The 21,772-nt window shown below is 37.7% G+C and overlaps 1 protein-coding gene across 2 annotated transcripts in view; it reads left to right on the top strand.

Annotated features, from left to right (window-relative positions):
* The first annotated feature begins 3,597 nt into the window (after positions 1–3,597).
* The window catches only part of clcn1b (chloride channel, voltage-sensitive 1b), a 46,462-nt gene continuing 28,287 nt past the window's right edge, over positions 3,598–21,772 (top strand). For both annotated transcript variants that reach the window (XM_079894820.1, XM_079894819.1), the window contains exons 1-3: positions 3,598–3,717; positions 13,428–13,647; positions 13,759–13,890. In XM_079894820.1, the coding sequence (XP_079750946.1) occupies positions 3,667–3,717; positions 13,428–13,647; positions 13,759–13,890 (403 nt within the window). In that variant the 5' untranslated portion in view covers positions 3,598–3,666. The remainder of the gene's footprint in view (positions 3,718–13,427; positions 13,648–13,758; positions 13,891–21,772) is intronic.

The following is a 21,772-nucleotide window of genomic DNA, read 5'->3' as shown; positions in this document are numbered from 1 at the left end:
GGCATAAAGGGTTGTATATAAATCCAGGCTTGGTTTTGCTGCCCTTTTTTTTTTTGGTCATTTAGCTTGTCAGATTCACCCGGACGTCCCCCTAGGGCAGGGATTCATAAATGGGGGTTTGTGAGTTGATGAACAGCTAATAATTAAACCAAATGTAAAATTAGAATCCGTAAATGTGGCTGCACAATTGATTGAATTAAAACTGAAATCGCAATATAGCTTAGTGTTATTATCAAACCAAAGATTGTGCATTAATTATAGTCTGCTGCAATGCATGCATCAGGGTGAAGAGCGGTACTGTTACATATGTGCTGTGTTTTAGTATCATTGAAATACTATTATAGTGTTTTAAATATTTTAAATTATTTTTTATTTTTGTATTATACTTTTTCCTTTTACATTTTAGTTAAAGTTTTAGTAATTTTTATGTGTTTTTGTCATTTATTTATTTTCTTTTAGTTGTTAGTAATTCTTATTTCAGGTTTAGTCATTTTAGTACACCAAACTAAACTAAATAAAATTGAGAAATGTTGCTTTAGCATGAAAAATACAAAAAAGGTTTGCACATCCCAAACACCCTAATTGGGCTCTGGTGCAGGAAAATAAAATAATGGAGAAAAAAAAAAGCGTGAAGTCTGCACATTGAAAATAGCAGCTCCAACAAATGTCTTCATCAGGCACAATACACACGTGGAATACAAACAGCTCTTTATAGAAAGCAGCTGATCACCTTAATTAGACACACTCAAAAGCAGGTGACAAATAATTGTAAGTCATGTGACAAGGAAAAAAAAAAGGATAATAATAATAAAAAAAGTTCTTACAATAAACAAAATATACATAAACCACAAGGGTTAAACAAACACTGTATGATATTTGATATTCCACTCTCTTACTAGTAAGATATAATACATTAATATCAAAAATATAACAAGATCTTATTTGTTAAAAAACGAAACCTTTTAATAATAATATTAAAAGCAGATGAAGAAATAAATGCATCACTATAGAAAAGGCTTAATATCAAAATCCTCATTCAGCCCTGATGGTGACAATGTATTTAAAGTAAAAATCCAAAAACATTCCATTTTTTAACAATAACTTCTCATAATCACCTCCTCTAAAGGGTTTTTACTTTCTCTATACTGATGTATTGTAAAGCACTGACGTTATGGCCAACTTGTTTAAAATGAGACGCTATAGGACTACGCATATCTCCGGTCTTACTATTACTACACTGTTCGCTAATGCGAGTACGTAATGGTCTAGCTGTTAATATTATTAATGCATGACGGAAATGTGTGTGATTCATCACAACAAAACAACCTGAATTATTCTGTTTATACTCCCAGCTCTCCCACCATATCTAGATTTAAAATGACTTGTCACCCTGAGTCACATGACCATAAACGATTAAATTACTTTCAGTTGTTCACTTTCGTTTGGAACAGCCCTACAAACGGCGTCCCCTTCCCGAAGTGCCCTTCAAAGGTGGGCAAAAACATGCCCATACTCTGTTTAGTTTAGTTCTAGTTCTCTGTTTATCGTTTTCTTTTTGTGTTCCTGTGTACTCCAGTGTTTATCATTAAAGCACACCCTCATTTGTTCCAAACCTGAATGAGTTATGTTCTTCAGTGGAACACTTAAAAAGATCATTTTTGAAAAGTGTTTTTGTCCACATAATGAAAGAGTCAGTGGGGACCCAATGTCTTTTCTGTACCACCGAAGAAAGCCATACAAGTTTCATCAAGTAAAGAATGATAGAATTAAAATTTTGTGTGAACTGTAGCATTCCTAGGTTTTTTTTGTGCTTTAAACTCTACAACACATGACATGTTCCATACATATACATGTAGCCCATATATTAATAATTTTATAATAAAAACAATCAAAATAATAATCTTACTTAAAACATGGAATTTTTTATCTTTACCTGGATGTGTATATATATATATATATATATATATATATATATATAAGTAAATATTTTACATCTAAAGGGTTTGGCTGAAATAAAAGTTTGGGAACCCCTGCCTTAGGGAAATGTCTCTAAACATTTCTGTCTCTAGAAGCCATCCAGAATGGCGAGGGACTTGGCAGAGAGTTTATATATTCGTCAGCCCGTTAATCAGTCGTTGTTGAATCACAGCAAGAGTGTGTTGTATTTTAAGTCTGTGCGGGGCTTCCGAGTTTCCTCGCTGCTGAATTAAACGCTGTTGTATTGAGTCACGTTGCCTCCCTCTACCGCCTTCCAAAACGCATTCTCACTCATCATGTTACACGGGTGCCCCCGAGAGGGTGGTGTCCTGTCAAAAAAACACCCGTGCTCGCCAGAAGGAACGAAAACAAGAAGAGGTAGAAGCAAAACGGAAATCCAGTTGGGAGGGGTTCAGGGCGGAAGATGGATGGGGAGGCATGTTGCTGCTAGTAACGGCTGAGAGCGGGATGTCGCTAATGTGAGATGAGGCGTGCAATGAATCACTCATTCACCCATCCATCTTTATAGTGATTTTTATCTGTTTATCCTCTTGCCCTCTTCAATTAATCCTTCTTAGTCTATTTCCTATATCCTGAAAGTGTTTATTCTAGGGTTTGGGTTATACAGTATGTTTCCTATTGATTACAGAATGTGTTTGTGTAGATAAAATTGGTTCCCTAAAAAGAATTTACCATGGTAAAGTAATCGTAGTTTCCTACAGAATACCAGAGTTGCAAGTTATTAACATTGTGAAACTATAAAAAAAAATTACAGGTTTTCCAAGACTGCAAAACATGAAAATAACGGAATTTCAAAAGTGTGGTTTACTTTACAGCACTGGAAAAGAACAAAAATTTTATAAATTCTAAGAATAAAATCATTGAAACTTTAAAAACTTTTCTTTCATTCAGATCATTTTTTATGCATTTATTCAAAGCAAAACCTGAATAAATTTTCAGTGCATTTTAAGAATACATTTTACGTTTAGGTTGCCCATGGTTTTGGAAATACAGTAATTTATAATTAAATTAATACAGTCTTAAAAGGTCCAAGTAAAGTCATGTAAATTACCATATTGTTTCTCCTTATCAGGTCTGTTTTAAAATGAAAAAAACTGATTTTAAATAATGCTCGACTCTGAAGTGATTGCAATCTCTAAAACATTTCTTAAAATCCTTATCCCGCATTCTAGAATGTGAAAAGTTATGGAAACTCATAGCTCAAAATGATTGAGAACACTGACTTTGTGTTAAAAAAAAACTTACTAGTTTCCCTGATTGCAGTTCTAGCTTATGCCAAATTTACTCATGCAAAGTAATGGGCAATAAACTATGGTTTAATACCACCATAAAGTTTTGTAAGCTTGTTTGTGATGTGTTTGTGTGCTCTGCACCTTCATGTGTGTTGTTGGTGTAGTGTTTTACAGGTAGGCCGACTCTCTGACACCATGTGCATTAGTGTTCCAGTGTATCTAATTGAAGAATCACACGTCTCAGCATTTTTCTTGCATGTGTGTGTTGCGGGTACTGTAACATAAGAGAGAAACAGCGTGAGTATCTCGCGCTTTGAGTGGGGTGGTGTGTGTAACTGAATAAACGGGTAAGAGTCGGTGAGTGTATGTGTTTCATATGCTGTAACACAGGAGTGAGACTGTGTGTGTTTATTTTTGGCTCAGTGCGAGCGTGTCGATGGCTGCCGATGCGTCGCAAAGGAAAGCTCTGAGATACCAGCAAACCCTGGTCAGTCACTGTCTTTCTGTGCCTCTTTCTCTCTCCCGTTGTTTTGTTGTCTTACGCGCAAAGGCGTTTCGCTGTCTTGCTGTTGGTGGGTGGCTTGCTGAGGTTTGTCGTGGTCAGTCGGGTCTGTTCTAACCTAGAAACGCTTGTCTGCCCAAAATACGACTCTTTAAATAATGGGTCTCAAAGTCTTTCACTTCACTAGCCTCGGCTTTAATTGATTTTCCATTCTATTCTTAGTGGCGACACACATGGAGCTCACTGGGCTGTAATAGCACAACTCATGAATAGGTATGAGAATTGTCGTAACCTGTGTCAACACCCTGCTGATTAAAGGCAATGTGTCTCGTAAACTTCCATTAGTGTCAATACTGTGGATTTGTGCTTCCTTGTCAGATGTTTATTGGCAGAGAACCATGCTTGTGTGTTCTACTTTCCACCTTTTTGCTTTTTTAATGCTTCTCTGTCATTTTATGATTGCTTTAGGCAGCTTCCAGTTGGAACATTTTCTGTCCAAAATCTGTTTACTGGATCTCTGCAGGTCATTCGGGGTTAAAAAAGGTCTCAGGTTTCTGAAGATTCTGTAAAATATCTTGAATGCCCTTGAGGATTATTCGTAGAATTGCTTAACTAAGCAGATGTGTGGACCAAACCTCGTGATTCGTGCATATTCGTGCTAACCTACGCAGTACATCTCTGCTGCTATATGCTAGCAGAAACCTGAGCATGCAGGTTAAATATACGCCTAGCCCTCTCTGTTGGGCTGCTCTCGGTGGCTGCTATACGGCCAAGAGGAACGTATGGTCAGCTGGTCAGGTGCATTAGGCTATTTGTTAGAGTTTGGTTCCATTGGACAGCTTATTAGGAAGGCCTAAAGATTGTATTAAAGTAAAAGGAAGTCGATTGAACTCGAAAGGTCAAGTATCAGAAGCAAGCGCGAGAGAATAGTCGTAAATGTGGTGTGTGAGAAAGTGAGACAAGGGGGGCGAAAGAGCGTCAATTCTTTAGCTGTCAGTTTTGCACTGTCACAAGTCATTAAGTTCCCACACACAACCTCCCCTCAACCTTCCTTTTCTCCACCTGTCTTCCTCTCTTCTCTCACTCACGTGTTCCCACATCGATTTTCCTCTTCTGCCGCACAATATGGGAAGATCGCCAGAGCCGAGAGCTTTTTTTAACCTCTGTAAATTTTACGCATAAACGCATTACTGCCCCTGCCGTCCCATTTCTGTCTGTCTCGCGCACGCAGGAGATTCCTGTAGGGAAAATGATCCAGTCAGAGAAAAACTCGATCAGTAGCCCTATTCATAGGCTTTATGTGAATGTTTACCTCTGTATAATCAGATTTAATATGTTGTTACCATGTTGCTGCTGAGAGAGACATTACAAGTGTGTGTGTGTGTGTGTGAAGTCAGATTTTGCCAACTTGAAGGAATAATTCATGTATAAAAGAACATTCTGTTATCATTTACTCACCCTCATGCCATTCCCAGAACTGTATGACTTTCTTTTTCATGCAGATATTTTGAAGAATGTTGGTAACCAAACATTGTATTGACAAAAAAAGAAAAGACACGATTTGCTTTATATGATGAACAGATTGAATTTAGGCTTTTATTCACATATTAACATTCAATGCACACATCAGTCATGGTAAACGGAAGCTCAAGCATGTTTGCTTGACTTGCGAGAACCAATGAGGTTCATTCTCGTGCACGTTTGAGCTTTGAACCAATGCGCTTCTGTTTATATTCGCTGATCGATGTTTATATGTAAATAAAAACCTAAATTCAATCTGTTCATCATATAAAGTGATTGCTTCTCTTCCGAAAATTTGGCCTAACCCCTCAATTCATATGGATTAGTTTTACGATCTCTTTATGAACGTTTTGAAGCGTCAAAGTGGTAGTTGCGTAACTGTCAATGGAGGGACAATGGAGATAAATGACATGAGGGTGAGTAAAAAACATTTTTCTTCTTTTGATGAATTAGGAAGAAAAAAAAAGACCTCTTTTATGTTCAACAGAAAGAAAGAAAAAGTCACACAGTTTTGAAACGTGAGTAAATGGTGACAGAATTGTATTTTTTGGGGGTTAACTATCCCTTTAGTTAGGGAATGAAGGGATAGTTCACCCAAAATTAAAATTCTAACATTCTTTACATCCAAACCTTTGTGGCTTTCTTCTAAGGAACAAAAGACATTGGAATCCCAGTGACTTTCATTATATGGACAAAAACACTATTCAAATGATCTTTTTATGTGCTCCACAGAAGAACGTAACTCGTACAGTTTTGGAACAAAATGAGGGGGTGTAAATGACAGATTTTTCATTTTTGAGCAAACAATCCTTTTCATTTAATTTAATTCAGAACTACGTAGCCGCTTAGGGAAAAATCGTGATGAGAAAAAATATGAGACGGAAGGAAAAATCCTCAGTTCACCTTTTGTGATGGATATAAAGTGGGAGGAGCTATATTTCAAAACTATTGCTTTTCCCTGAGAAACTGCATTCGCTCGCAACACATTCACATTCTCTCACAAAACATTTGGTTTCTCTGAGAAACTTTGCTTTCGCTTGTGAAAGCACTGAAATATAGCTTTTCCTCCCACCTCATTTCCATCACAAAAGTAAACGCAAAAATTTAGCGAGAGAATGCAAACGCATTGAAACATAATTTTCCTCTCATCGAATTTTTTTTCACCATGCCCCCTTTAGGGTACCGAACAGTTTCTGTGAGGGTCAAGTTTAGAGTTGGAGGATGGAAAATATAATGTGCTTGATGTAAAAGAAAATAAGTCAATGGAAAGTTTCCACTATGATGGGAAAACCAATGTGTGTGAATGCTGGTGTGTGAATGCTGCTTATGTATTCGTTTACGGCAGTGTTTGCTTATACTAATGTTAACAGCACTACGTGTTGTTTTTAATGGTAACAGTTAAGTGATTTCACTTCCAGGTCATACAGCTGCTGATGACCCTTCTTTAGCACAGAGGCCTCTGGGAGTCTGACTGCTGAATGACAGAAATGAACAGACTGAGAGTGAAATAGTGAGAGTGGAGGAAGTGTGCAGGAGATAAAAGGGTTGTTGTGTTTGAACTTTTACTTCATTATTAGGCAGAAATGCAAATAATAATAATGTTTTGATGATGAATTAGCATATTCCTGAGGTTCTGAGAATCGCAGACTACAGAATTCTGCAATGGCTTAAAGGCCATGTTGCAGGTTAACAACCACTGTCGATTAATGGGTACATAAATCACTCAAGATATGTATATCATTTTTAAAATGTCCCAAAAATGGCCTTAAAGACCAGTTTTTTACGTTTTTGGTATTAACGTTTTTTTTACGCAACTCGGTGATGACGTCACGTTGGGGAGAAGTGGAGGAAAGCTAGCCTCAGCCTAGTATTATGGTGCGTTCAAGCCATCTCGTATAGATCGTATTTACGAGTTGAACGCAATTAAACGCCACCACAATGTCGTAAATACTTAATAATTAAATGCATGGTCCGAGGAGAATGAGTGGAGAGTTGGTGAAGTGTTCTGGTGAGTTGCTATCATTTAACAACGCAGCAATGAGCACTGGAGCTAGTCTACGAGCAGCAGTGCACAATAACCACACTTTTTTTTTCTTTTCATCTAGAAATAGAAGGCATCATGCTAGCTATATGGGTGTTTCTAAGCGTTTATCTCTTCCTCCGGTGAAAATGTTGTTGCAAACGTAGCCGCCGCGTGTCTGTCGCTGTGTTCGGCAGGTGCTTGTGTGGGCGCCGGCGGCGGTGCCGTCCCATGGAAACTGCGTTGGAAAGCTTGTTGTGCTGTAGGGAAGTGAGTGTGTTTTGGTCGCTGGTCGAGCTCACCCCGCGACCAGATGTGACGTGCCTCACTCAGCATCCAGAGTTTTTACACCCAGCACAAACAGTAGTTCACCATTGTCAATCTACCTAACGTTATATATTTCTATATATTTATCTATCTAGCTGCTAGCTATCTATGCTATTGCTAACGTTATGCTATCTGGCTGTCTGCCTATCTCTCTATACTAGCCTATCTATCTATCTATTTATCTGTCTGTCTATCTATATCTATTTATTTATCTATAATCTGCGCTAACGTTATCTGAATACTCTCGTCTGCTACTCGTCTCTCTAGTCACTCTCAATGCGGGCCGCGGGCTTTGGTAAATTCTCTCCCCAACGTGACGTAATGGCATTGTGGGGGAAAGGAGAGTCGTTGCAAACCGCTCTACTTTTTCGTATTATATTCCGCTTTGTGATACTCAACGACATAAAATACAATGGATAACAGTTTAAATGTTTATTACCAACAAGTAAATAGCACAAATTCGATGAAAAAAAAAACCTGCAACACGGCCTTTAATCCAAGCAAGTTTGTAAACCAACTTCTTTTGCTTAAGGCTTTGTGGAACTTTTTAAAAACTTTATGTAATTATTGATAATTGATAAATGCTTTACTGATCATTAGTTAATGTACTTTCAAAAATGGATGCTGTGTGAAAATACACATGTATAAAAGCTTCTTATTTAAATGTCTATCATCTAAAGAATCTGTTCAGCATTATATAGTCTTGAGTAGCCTGGTTTTTGACCATCGACACATAGTCTGGTCCACTTTTTTTTATGTGCTGTTTTTAAGGGTGGGTAAATTGTTAAGCCGGTCTTTAAAAAAAACTTGCCCGGCACTGTCTGCTTTACAGAAAACACAGAATAAATGTGCCTGAATACATTACTTCATAATTTCTATTTGTCCCAAGGTAATAAAACGGATTACTGAAAGCTAATTATTTTAAGGACAATTGACAATTTCAAGTTTTAGCAAATTCAGTCATTATTTCATAATCTGAATCCAGTTCGTGAATTGGTTTCCCAGGTGAATTGGCGAATACTTTTGCACTCCTGGAAGTTGCTTAAATTCGTCCAGTTCGATTTAAGTAGTGCATGTTAATAAAAGGACAGTGTAGAGGTAAAAGGAAACGTTAGAGGTGTCACTTTACGTCACAGAGCTGATGAGCAGCAAAAAACCGCACGCATCAATCAACACCATTAATGCAGGTTTAACTGAATTCAACTTAAGCACAGACGACAATGAATGAAATGATGTAGAAAACGCTTGCACGTCCAGATATCTGCAGTGGACTTCATCTGACCGCCAGACAGGATTAGGAAATCACAGCCCTGTGAATTAATAGCTGCTGACAGCCCACTGTCAACCACAAGTGCTCTGCATTATGGGTAATGTGGTTTACTTATGCGTTAACCTACAGGACACCTCCTATAAGGCAGATACAGTTACTAATATTTGAATATTTCGTGAAGGTGAAAAGGAGAAGGAAAGGAGGAACCAAGGTACATAGCAGGCGAAAGAAAATGAAGATAGGAACAGACTGACAGAGAATAAAAGAGCAAGATGATAAGGGAGCCCATCAACACTTTTGAGACTGTTCTGAATTATGATCAGATTCTGGTGAGGTTAAACATTTTATATATTTCTTCTTTTTTCTCAGCTTAAACATTTTGGTTACTTCTTACCAAATACTGTAGTGTTCTATTTCATAACTCTTAAATGGAAACTTGGGATGAAGGTTAATCTATATTCTAGTAGTCTTACAGAATTTAATTCCTTTTTTTTTTTTTTTTTGGTGCTTTCAGTTAAAATTACTGCTTAAACAAACAAAAACAAAAAACAGCAATACACATCAAAATATATGTATAAGTTAATTTGCTCATTATGTCAACTACTAATACCAAATTTAAATAAGTTGAAATGTGTGTGCATAGGTGCCGAACCCGTGTGTGGCTGGAATGGCTGAGCACCCACGGGACGACACGAGATATTCTCCATTCGTTTTAACCAATCAAAAAAATCGATAGCTAATCACCCTCAAATGAAAGCAAGAGCTCCCCCATTTGATACTGTAATAATATCATATTGGCAAAAATGATTTGGCAAACGCTCCAGTTCATATTTTTGCTTGTGCTTTGGAGATTGCAAATGTTTCTATTTACAACGTGTTTTTGCAGCGGTGAGCAATGTAGCCAATCACAGACATGTTTGTTTATCTCTTGAATGCAATGGCCAGTCAGAGGTGTTTAATTTAGTCCGAATCCAGTTTTTTCCAGTGCCGATTTCTGCACGCTCGCAAATCCTCTCATTAACAAACGAAGTGTAGATACGATGTTAGTAAGAGATTTATTGTTCAGGGTAGACAACTTTATTGATCATAACGGCACTTTTTGAGATTGCGATTAACTGAGATGAGTGACGGCTTTTTAGTGATTATTAAGGGATCGCTCTTTGCGTGCTTTCAAGTATTTGGCTGTATTTGGTTGGTAATGTATTTCCACGGGAAAGTTTCCAAGTTTTCTTTTTTTTTATGTGATTGTAAAGCTCTTGTCTATGTGGAATGGTATTTGTAAGAGTGAATATCGAAAGACGAATTGTGGGATGAAGTGTGGGCTCCCTCCGGCAGAAACATAAATCTGTGACCATGTTAATTATTATTTAGATACTGTATGACCAGTGTGTCTTGATCTCCTGATCAGTCTGTCAGTGGATGGGTCAGATTATATTATTATACTTGCACACACGCTCATACACACGCACTGACCAGCATAACTGTGTTTTAATTAACTCTCAAAGTCACTATGTCCTTCAATGCTTACGTCTGTTAGCAACTTTCACTCTCTCTACTCAGCCTGTCTTTCTGTCTTTCTTACTTTCTCTTGATTATTTTTTTGTGTGTGTGTCTCAAATCCTCCTATATATTATATGGTCAAATTCAAATCATTTTAAAGAATCATTTTTATTAATTTCAGTTGTTTGGCGAAGACATCATCTGATCTGTGCGTTTTGTCAGGCCCAATGAGTTTTAGGCCACGGTTGTAAAGTTAAGCCTTCACTGTGAAAATCAGTTAGAGGAATGAGGAAAACAGGTGTTTGAGAGAGAAAGAGAGCGAGAGAGAATATGTTGTCCTAAAGTAAATGTTTTTCTGTTCCGAAACAGTCTCTCTCACGCTGTCATCCTGTATAAGTCTACTGACTTTTTGGAAAATTGAAGAGTCAATAATAGAGTCAGCCTTGGGTCTTCTCTATATCTGACGCAAACTCTAGTATCTTATCACAGTAATGTAATAGATGAGAAAGGAATTAAAAGACAAAGTTTGTCAAATATTTTATTCAGTATACTACTTATTCTGTCAGGTTTTTTCACTCCGGGTTTTAGTTAAATCACCTGTTGCCCGAGGGTGTGTGTGTGTGTGTGTGTGTGTGTGTGTGTGTGTTCAAGTGTAGTGTATAAATGCTGCTGGATAGTGTGAGATGCTCTGTGGAAGAATGTAAAATCTCTATACAGTATGTTCAAGACTGCAGCTACACAAGAGGTGGGTTTGCATTAGTCTCTATTATAGATGCATTTTATAAAATTGAGCATTCTTGTTCACTTTCATTTGTTTCATAAACCTTATTAATTAGGGTCACACTTTATTTTAAGGGGAAATAGTTACATTGTACTTTAGTTAAGTAATATGAATTAAACATGTAACTACGTCACCTTAAAATAAAGTGTTACCCTAATTAGTATTACTTTCAGTAATTACTTAATTATTAAGATGACATTAACTTTAATGAATATATTAATACTCATATTTAAGATTATATATGCTTACATATATTTGTAGACAATATTTTGTGATAGCACAAATATACAGTGTATTTTATATATTGTATATTGTGTGTGTGTGTATATATGTATATATATATATATATATATATATATATATATATATATATATATATATATATATATATATATACAGTATATACACACATACATACACACACTTCATTATTTAATGTATTATTTAATGTACTTTCCTCAGTATTTAAAGGGATAGTTCACCCAAAAATGAAAATTCTGTCATCATTTACTCACCCTCAAGTTGTTTCAAACCTGTATGAATTTCTTTTTTCTGCTGAACACAAAAGAAGATATTTTGAAAAATGTCAGTAACCAAACAGTTGATGGACCCCATTGACTTCCATAGTAGGAAAAAATATATACTATGGAAGTCAATGGGGTCCATCAACTGTTTGGTTACTGACATTTTTCAAAATATCTTCTTTTGTGTTCGTTCAGCAGAAAAAAGAAATTCATACAGGTTTGAAACAACTTGAGGGTGAGTAAATGATGACAGAATTTTCATTTTTGGGTGAACTGTCCCTTTAATTATATCTTCATACCTTAGTTGCCGTTAACATTGTCTGAGTCTGACTACTGGTTTACTATATAATTGTTAATGAATAGATTATTTAGTTTAAATCGCTGTCAATTGTTAGTGAAAGAGAATTACTTTAATTTGTGTGTTGAAATTAATATACATTCTGGTCCACATTTTTCCGTGTTATTACTTCCAGAAAAGTTCAAAATTTGTTCTTGGATTCTACATTTAGATAACATTTTAAGTAATAAAGAATACTGTATTTTACATGTAACCTATTTGTATAATTTAGCTATCATCAAATAATTGTTTCGTTGAGTGATAAAGCTATTGAGTATAAAGTTAAATCCCCCAAATGTTTGTTGGCCATTCATGATGCCATTCATTTAATTCTAACATGCTTTTATTAATTTATATATTTATTTATCACCTTTTACATATTGAACTAAATATATCAAATACAAATACACTGAATATTTTGAGTCGTACATTTTGAGTCGTTATATTGAGCATTTCTTGTTTCTGAGTGTGCATGAGGGGGCTGAATCTGATCCCTTCAGTCTCGCACCATGTGGGGTCTGTGCTGCTCCAGAATGTGTGTATGTAGGCGTGTGTATTGGGTGTAATGGAAGGAAGGAGAAGAATGTCTTCGTGGATCACTTCCTCCTTTACTGGCCAATAGCCAGAGTGTGGTCTATCCTGATTGACAGCTCAATATTTGTGCATTTGTATACTTGTGTAGTCGCAATGAAATCAGAATTGATAATTATTATTTTTATATGGCCTCCATTTAATTTGCAACACCCACTTTTAATGTTCCAGTCAATTTCCGATGGATAAAATCAAGTCTCGCACTACTTTTTTTTCTTTTTCTAGTTCAATAAGCCACTCAGATATACGTCACAATAGGGAAGAAAAATTAGAAGCAATTTTTGGCCCATGCCGACTTGAATCTGTTCTTTCTTTCTTCTGGGGTGTTTGGCATTTTTTTGTTCGTGCAATATAGTTATACAGTTTGAGGGCTTAATTTTCGGGGTGAATCTTGTGTGTGTCGGTGCACTGTATGATTGAGAGTATCTCGGGGGAGCGCTTTTTCCATTCTGCCCTGTTCGACAGCCTGACTATTTCTGTCTGACACATACAAATGACTGTAACTCACCACCACACACACTTACATTGATTCACTTCACATTCCTACTTCTACAAGTTTTCACATGCACACAATCACACTGAACTAATGAGCACTGTGAAAGTTGTGTGAAATCAGGACTTCTGTGTAACAAAGGATTTTTCACCACTGAATTGCAATATCTATATCATCAAGACTATTTACACATATTCTCAATTTGGCATTTTCACTGCAGTAACAGCAGATTTGACCACCATTGATTTTCTTCACTTTGCTGATCAATGTAGGCTAAGTGTCATTTTGTCATTTCTGTTCTTGGTAGAAAACTGCGTTCTGTCTTTTTCAGCTGTACGGGGAATACCGGGAGCAGCTGGGTAATGTTGCCAGACGGGAGGCCACACGTCTGTTGACTGAAAGGCAACGGAAGAGGCATGCCGGCAATGCCAAGGCAACCAGGAGAGGCCATGGCCGAGCACATCATGCCAGCCTGGATGTGGGGCCCATGACACCAGGTTTAAACCCCTCCTCCTCTATAAAGAAGCCACGCCCCTATTCCAAATGCCAGGGTGGGTGACAAAAAAACCCTCATTCTGGTTACCTAAAAATTACATGCACTGTTCTAAAGTGCAGGTAAAATATCTAGTGTGAATAGCCATTAGAATGTGTTTGCTTTGCAGACTGCCTGGGCCGTATCCAGAGGTATATGGTGACAAAGCTGGGGGAGGACTGGATCTTCTTGGTTCTTTTGGGTCTCACTATGGCTCTGGTTAGCTGGAGCATGGACTATGCCAGTGCCAAGAGCTTACAAGGTATATCACAGTATATGCCTATTTGATGACACTTAGGGTGCTTTTATACTAGCACTTTTGTTGAGGACCCACCAACCATGCCCGAATCTACCTAAAAAGGGTGGTCTGGGGTACAGTTCATGTCAACTCCGATACGGTTCGCTGCTGATTTGAACGCAGTTGTACTAAATCGCGGAAGTGAACCGCTATTGATACCGTATGATTCAAAAGAAACTGTGTTTTTCTGTGTTCTCTGACTCTCTCACTTTCCTGACAAGGGTGACTGATGCACTGCAAGCAGAGAGAATGTGAATTTATCATTTGTGCTCGTTGTTAGCAGAAATGGACTCCCGCCGCCTTAAAGCTGCTGTCCGTAACTTTTTTTGTGTTTAAAATTTACAAAATGTATATAATAAACGAGTACATCATGAATCCATTTTCCAAAACGTGTTTTTGTCTTATCCTGAATCACTACAGTATACACCTGGTTACAGTATAGACTGGTTTGAGTCGTACCACTGCGGAGTAGCCTAGTACCTGCGTGACTCGTCATAGACATAAACAGAGAGAAGTAGTTCCGGCTACAATGTTCTTCCGCAAGATGCATGCAGTCCTGTTTATTAACCGCTAGAGCACCAAAAGTTACGGACTGCAGCTTTAAAGGGGAACTGAAACGAAATAGGAAGTAAAGATGATATAACAAATGTGTTATCATTGTTATTTGTGGTAGGACACTTCAAACTGCTGAAGTAGTTACAGAGGGGGAAAACAGTGGTATTAGTTTGTTGTTTTGTTACTAGGGCGCAGCCATCTTGAGCTTCAACAGTCTGTGACGTCACTGGCATGATAGGCTACCTTGACAGCTCCAGCAAAATGGCATCTCAAGAGCATAACAGATCGAGAGGGGGGGTCTTATTGCATTGCAAAAATTCAAAAATTGTGATCTGTCCAATAAGCGAATATAACACCTCCAATGCCATCAAGGGCCAAATAACCTGTTTGCAAAATGACTGTGGCATAAATGTGACCATGGCGGGTCCTGTAAACAAGTTCCACTCACCTCTTAGTTGTTATTGTGATGTTCACCTTCACCGCAGATCACCTTGCTAAATTAATCCGACATCGAGGATGCTATCCAATATAAGCAATATCCATCGACGACACCCGCAAGACTTGTTAGGGCGATTTCAGCCGCTTTCAAACTGTGTATGAGAGACGCGGCGGCGCGCCTTGCCAGTTTAAATTTGACGAGCGTACACATCTAAACGCAATGCACAGACAGCCAGCTGTCACAGCACGTGCACTTAACTAAATTATCTTTATCGTCTTATTCTATGTGTATCAGTATCTAGATTTTTCCCTACATTACTGTAGTTCATAAAGTGACAACAGTCTATATAAGAATCATGTTGCAATCTCTGCCTCACTCTGGTGGCTTGTTGGAAAAAACGCGTATGTGTGACGTAGTAGGCCACGTGGGTTTCCGGTGTGAAAGTTTACGAAGTTTACGGTGCGAATGTAGTAGTGACGCAGTCTATGTTCCAGTTAAATGCTAGCAAGCAAAGTGCCTTTTATGCCCATGAACGTGTACCACTGTGATTAATAAAGCCCGAGTTCATTGCTGCAACCAACCGACGCCTCACTGTTTTGTGCTTCGGCTCTGTTAGCCCGGACCACTAGATGCTAGTTACCTGCCACGAGCCAAGTTATTATGTTGAGACCAGCTAGCTCCCAACTACGGTTCGGAGCATGGAAGCTGTAAGGGTAGCAATCAGTGTACGTTTCATTCATACAGTGAGGAATATGCAATTTTATTATTTCATTTGATGATTAAATTTCTTACTTAAATTCTGTTTTTAGTGTTAACTTATACAGTTAAAAAAATGTGTACAGTCAAAATCAGTCTGTTCAGTCAGAGTAGCAGTAGAGTAGCCTGACATAACGTTAGTAGCCTACAGCGGTACCATGCCAGTGACGTCATCGAACACGGCTGCGCTCTTATAACAACAAATGTAAATTTCAGTATTGGGAAAAACTTCATGTTTTGTTTTAAATATTATTTTTGAATGAATTTGTTTACAATTTTAATAACCAACATGTTATTGAATTATATTTTGTTCGTTTCAGTTCCCCTTTAAGAACATTTGCAGTACATTTGTGGCAGATAGACGCAAGTGCTGTTATGTGCTGATGCTTTGGAAACAAAATCAAAGGTTCAAAACCAATATGTAAAAGTGAGGTGAGTAACCTCGGTATGCATTTTAAAGCCTTCCCCTGCGTCACCTTTACCTATCAAACTAAACAGCCCCTGCTTTGTTGATGCAAACGTATCTCGGTTCGGAATCAAACAATACAGTGTGAACACAATCCAGCGGAGGTGGTGGGAGGGGAGAGCAATCGAACTCTGGTTTGGACCAGAATTTTCCATTTGGTGCATCCCTATTTATAATGTTATATAATATTTGTATTTCAAATAAATGCTTTTTTTCTTTCTTTTTTTTACTTTCTATTTATCAAAGAATCCTGAAAAAAATGTATCACACATTTTCTTTCCGCAAAAATATTAACAGCACAGTTGTTTTCAACTTTGATAATAATAAGAAATGTTTCTTGAGCAGCAAATCAGCATATTAGACTGATTTCTGAAGGATCATGTGACTGAAGACTGGAGTAATGATGCTGAAAATTCTACTTTGCCAACACAGGAATTACATTATAAAGTTGTTTTAAATCTTAATAATATTTCACAATGTAAATATTTCACAAAATGTTTACTGTATTTGGAATCAAATATATGCAGCCTTGCTTAGCATTAGAAGAAACTTCTTTTTAAAAACATTTAAAAAAATTGACCAACCCAAACTTTAAAAAAAAAAGTGTGTATTCTCAGATATGTAAATGTTTATGTGTATGTATGACATATTGCATAATCCGGCGGTCTTTTGCTGATAATTAAACGTGAATTTCTCTGTCCAGGTAACACGGAGAACGAGTAAACATTGCTCATTTACATTGACTACCGACACTAACAATTCAAAGCGTTTTGAAAGTTACACTTCAATGATACACTATGACGTTTGTGATGTTTATGATGTGTGTCATAAACAACTGAGGATGAAATGGCTTGAAGTAGGTTAGTGGGAATAGGATCAAGCGGACAGGTTGTAGGGCGATTGGAAAGGAGGAGTTTGGAGACTTCTGCCTCTGAAAGTAGAGAGAAGGAGGGTAGAATGTGTGTTAGCTGGTAAAATGTGTGTGTCAGTTTGTGGATTGGTAAATTGGCCGCTGATGGTTGTTTTATTTATGAAGAATGTGGCAAAATCGTCAGCTGTTAGGGTTGATGGAGGAGGAGGAGGGTTGAGAAGAGAGGAGAAGGTTTTGAAAAGCATGCGAGAGTCAGAAGAATTGTTAATTTTGTTGTGATAGTAAGTAATTTTAGCAGTATTAGCAGAGAAGCAGAGAAAAATATGATGTGCAGTAAAGTTCGGGTATGTGTTCTCACCGCGCGCGCTTGTTGTGATTCGCGGAGTTTTGACGAGTTGTATTTTGACGACTTGATATTATTTCTTATTCAAAAGGTTAGAACCCCTAACATTCTAAAATCGTCAAGTTTAATGCAACATGTAGCCTATCGTTACTTTTCCAACGACTCTATTATTTTTCCAGTCATAGACCAGCGCTCAAGCACTGACTACAATCCAGCGCTGACAAGAATCAGCATTCACGAGCTCAAAAATGTGTTTCGCGCTGACAGCAATCCGGTGGTGCCTAGAATCCAGCGCTGACTAGAATCACGCAACGGAGGAATGGAAAGTTGACAAGCCAGTATTGACTTAAGAAACACTTATATTTTTTCAAATATTTTCAATAAATCATGTTCCCATTCACTCCGGCGACGAATTTTAAAATTAATTAAACTATATTCTATTTAGGTTAAACTTTTACATTTTTTTAAACTTTTAAAAGTTTTACTTTTACAAGGTAAAACTTTTACATTTTTAGGCATTAACTAATTCAAATCCCTAATGCCTAAATGTTTTCTTTGTTCACCAAGTAATTTACTGGTCAGGCATTATTGTTAACTCACAAGACAGTGAGGAGAAAATGACAATTTGATGGCTAATTTAAATATCTGAGCACAAAACGCTGCTTGGGTAGTTTCAAGATATAAAAATAATTAATAATACAATAATAATTTAATTGGTCATATGTGTTTAATCTTTTTTTTTTTTTTTTACTGATTATGAACACAAATTAATCACAACAAACCAAATTAATTGTAATTGTATTATACCATTGATGAAAACAAGCTGATACCAAGGTATTTTAGGCCTACAATTCTAACATAATTTTTCATGAAAAATCATGATTGTATTTATTTATTTTTCGAAAGTAAGGTTAATGTAAGCAGCTTCTTGCAATACTCACCTAAATGCGTAATAAAACATTACTGTTTTAATGACCGTCCTTTATTTTTCAGTGCATTTGTTTTACAGTATATGGCTATTACTGTCATGTGATTAATATTATAACTATTATTATGTAGTAGTGTAATGTAGACAGACACAACTAAAAGAGGTTTGAATTTTTCTTTGTTTAATTTGCACAGTGAATATGGGTTGGCACTTTTAATTTTGAACTCTCAAAGTGCACCAGATTGATGAATTTAACATTAAAATGCACAAAATTTTCTTACGGGGGGGCATGCCCCCGAACCCCCCGAGAAGGCCTGAGGTCCACTCACCACAGATTTACCAAAATCCTGTGACAAACACTGGTATTGCTATGCCAATGCAGTTTATAACTTTTTTTTTTGGATGAATCACTGTGGAGTATAGTTCAGTTGTATCAATAAAAGACAATTTTGCGCATATTTCATTTATTAACTTTCACTCGTTCCTGGTCGCTCATTAGTTTGGGGGTGGGGGGCGTTTAGGGATTTGGATATTGGATAGGGGGCGCTGGCCCAAAAAAGGTTGAGAACCACTGGTTTAGAACAATGTTCACGGAGAACATCAGATAACCAGGGGGCAGAGGGTGTGGCATGGGTTGGCCTGGAGGAAAGGAGGCAGAAGTTGTCCAAGCAGGATGCTAAAGTGGAGAAAAGAGTATCAGTTGCACTATTAGTATCTAGTGTTGAAAGCTGATCAGGTGGAGGAAGTGTGGATGAGACCAGAGAGGATGGGCAAGAGTGAGAGTGAGCGTAGGTTTCGCCGTGTTCTGTGTTGTGTTCTGAGGCAGGTTGAGGTTGAGAGTGAGGAGGAAGTGATCTGAGGTGTGCAGTGGAGTGACCAGTGTATGGTCAGTGGAGGAGTAGCGTGTGTAAATAAGGTCCAGTTTGTTACCTGATTTGTGAGTAGCCGCAGTAGATACTCGTTTGAGGTCAAATGAGGCAAGCAGAGTGTGGAAATCAGCAGCCTGAGGTTTTTCTAGGTGGATGTTGAAGTCTCCAGGAACTATGAGAGGAGCACCATCCTCAGGGAAGGATGAGAGCAGCACATCAAGCTCCTCCAAGAAACTGTGAGGGGTGTGTGAGAAAGTGAAGTTAGTGGAGAGGGCAGCCAGTCTGGCAGTGTCCTCTGGTCTGATCCAGGTCTCAGTCAGGGCCAGTAGGCTGAGACCTGAATCTGAATGACTAGAAATAGATGTAATGAAATCAGCTTTGTTTACAGGGGACTGGCAATTCCAGAGACCAATAGGAAAAGAGAATATAGTACTAGAAGACACCGGAAAGGTACGCAGGTTGTTAGGATTGGACTGCCTCCAATGTGTGATATTTGATTTATGTATGTTAGCAATATTATGCTAGTAATAATAGGGATTTGAAAACACAGTGTAAGAAAGATCAGATGAAAGTTGTGTAGAAGAGAAAGGAAACAAGAAATTAATACTCAAGTGCCTTGTCGGTGTCCTTGCTCGGTGGAGTCCCACAGATTGAGTCGTTGGTCTTTACACTCTTGGGTCACACAGGTAGAGTCGTTGGTCTTTACACTCTTTGGTCTTCACACGAGGGCTGCCGCGGTGCACTAACCTATTTTATACACGCTTAATACCTCGTTATTGAATACAGCAGGCCACGCCCTACTATTTAGCCAAGCGAAACTCAAAAGTCACGACACACAAACAAATGCCAAGCGGGCGCGCGTTTTACCAGAGACACACAGTAAATAAAAACAAAGTTTCCTAGCAACAAAGAGCCGCGCTAAAATCTACTGGGAAAAGTAAACACTCACAGACTGATGTTCTGTACTGTTGTTCGACTGCTTCTTCTAACAAGTAAAGTTACTAGCAGATGGGTTTGGGTAGAATAAATACTTTAACTGGCTTTGGCCACGCCCTACTATTTAGCAAAGGAAACTCAAAAGTCACGACACAAACAAATGCCACGCGGGCGCGCGTTTTACCCATGGTTTTACCAGAGGCCCTTGGCTTGTACTGTCCGAAATTCGCGTCAGAATTTTTCGCACTTTAAAAAATAAATACGACCTCTCACATTATGTCAATCACGCTTGTACACTGCCTCCGAAACATTCCTCCGTCAAAAAAAAAAAAAAAAAAAATGGTGTTTTGACCATTCAGAACCACCGAAGCGAAAAAACGAATGCGACAATTTCGGACTCAGTGTGCAGGGCCTTAAAGGTCCCATTCCATGGATTATTTTTATTATTTTATAATGTTTCCAGGGGTGCCCTTATAATGTTAGTATGTTTTTTAGATGAAATTTTTTTATTATTTAGAAATAAAAGGCATATTTCCTAGCCTGATTTCATTCCCTGGTTTGAACGCTCTGTTTGAAGGGGCGTGTCTGCTGTGAGACTTCAGTGTAAACGCAGTTTCTGCACTCTCACTAATGATTTCACCAATGCAAACATGAGGTATATAAATACAGTAAGAGCTTCGTTGTGCAGTGTAACAGCGTCATTGATTTCATAACGAGTTTTGGCAAGTGTCCAGATAAACTCGCGCTGTGTGATTGACAGCTTGGGCGATTGGAAAGGGATTGTTCTTTGATCGCTTTCTGCATATTAATCACAGTTTAAGTAAGATTATTTTCATCCTACTAAGAGAAACGAACGATGTGAAGAGTGATCGCTACTTCCATATTAAATCACTACTTACCGCTTGCTGGAATATAGCTGAAATTGTCCCCTTCGTCAGTATGAAACGCTGAGAGAAGTCTGCTTGATATTATCCCAGGTTAGAAAAACAGTCCGTGGTGAAATGGACAGAGCAAACTAACAACTTCGAATTAAACTTTTGCGGTATCCGATTATAGATAAACATCAACCACGTCTGTTGACATTTCGCCATCAATACGCCTGTGTTCCTGTGGGCGGAGGTTACGGTTCTAGTGACATCACTAAAGAAGGAAGTAGAGGGGTGTAGTCCAATCGAGCCGTTTTTTGTAGTCAACTTCTGTTAAATAAAATATCTCGCTTGGCATTGAACTTTGAGCTTTATAATTTTATAGATATTATTTATACTCTAACAACAACATTACACACTAACTAAAGTTTGAAACATGGGATCACATAGAACGGGACCTTTAACAAGTACTAGCAGATGGGTAGAATAAATACTTTAACTGGCTTTAACCACTATTTAAATAATTAACCCTGTAAAGCCTGACATGAAATAATAGTCCACATGTCCTGAATAGTTTAAATAAATCACATTCTAAGAAATGGAACAGTTTATTGAGCCTTTAGACAAAATCTTAGTAAAAATAAATCTAGTAAATTTTTTTTTTGTATATGTTATGATGCTTTTATTGTGCATTATAGTATGATATAGGAGAATATGGAGAAAAAAACCAGCTCAATTTTATTCAGAGGCCCAAACTGACCAAAAATACCGAATGAAATTGGAGCAGAAGATATTAATATAGCCAAAATGTAAGATG

Source organism: Squalius cephalus (genome assembly GCF_949319135.1).
Source record: "Squalius cephalus genome assembly, chromosome: 15".
In the NCBI taxonomy this organism is placed as follows: Eukaryota; Metazoa; Chordata; class Actinopteri; order Cypriniformes; family Leuciscidae; genus Squalius; species Squalius cephalus.
Note: the sequence above shows the minus strand (reverse complement) of the source record. Positions and strands in the feature narration are given on the sequence as shown.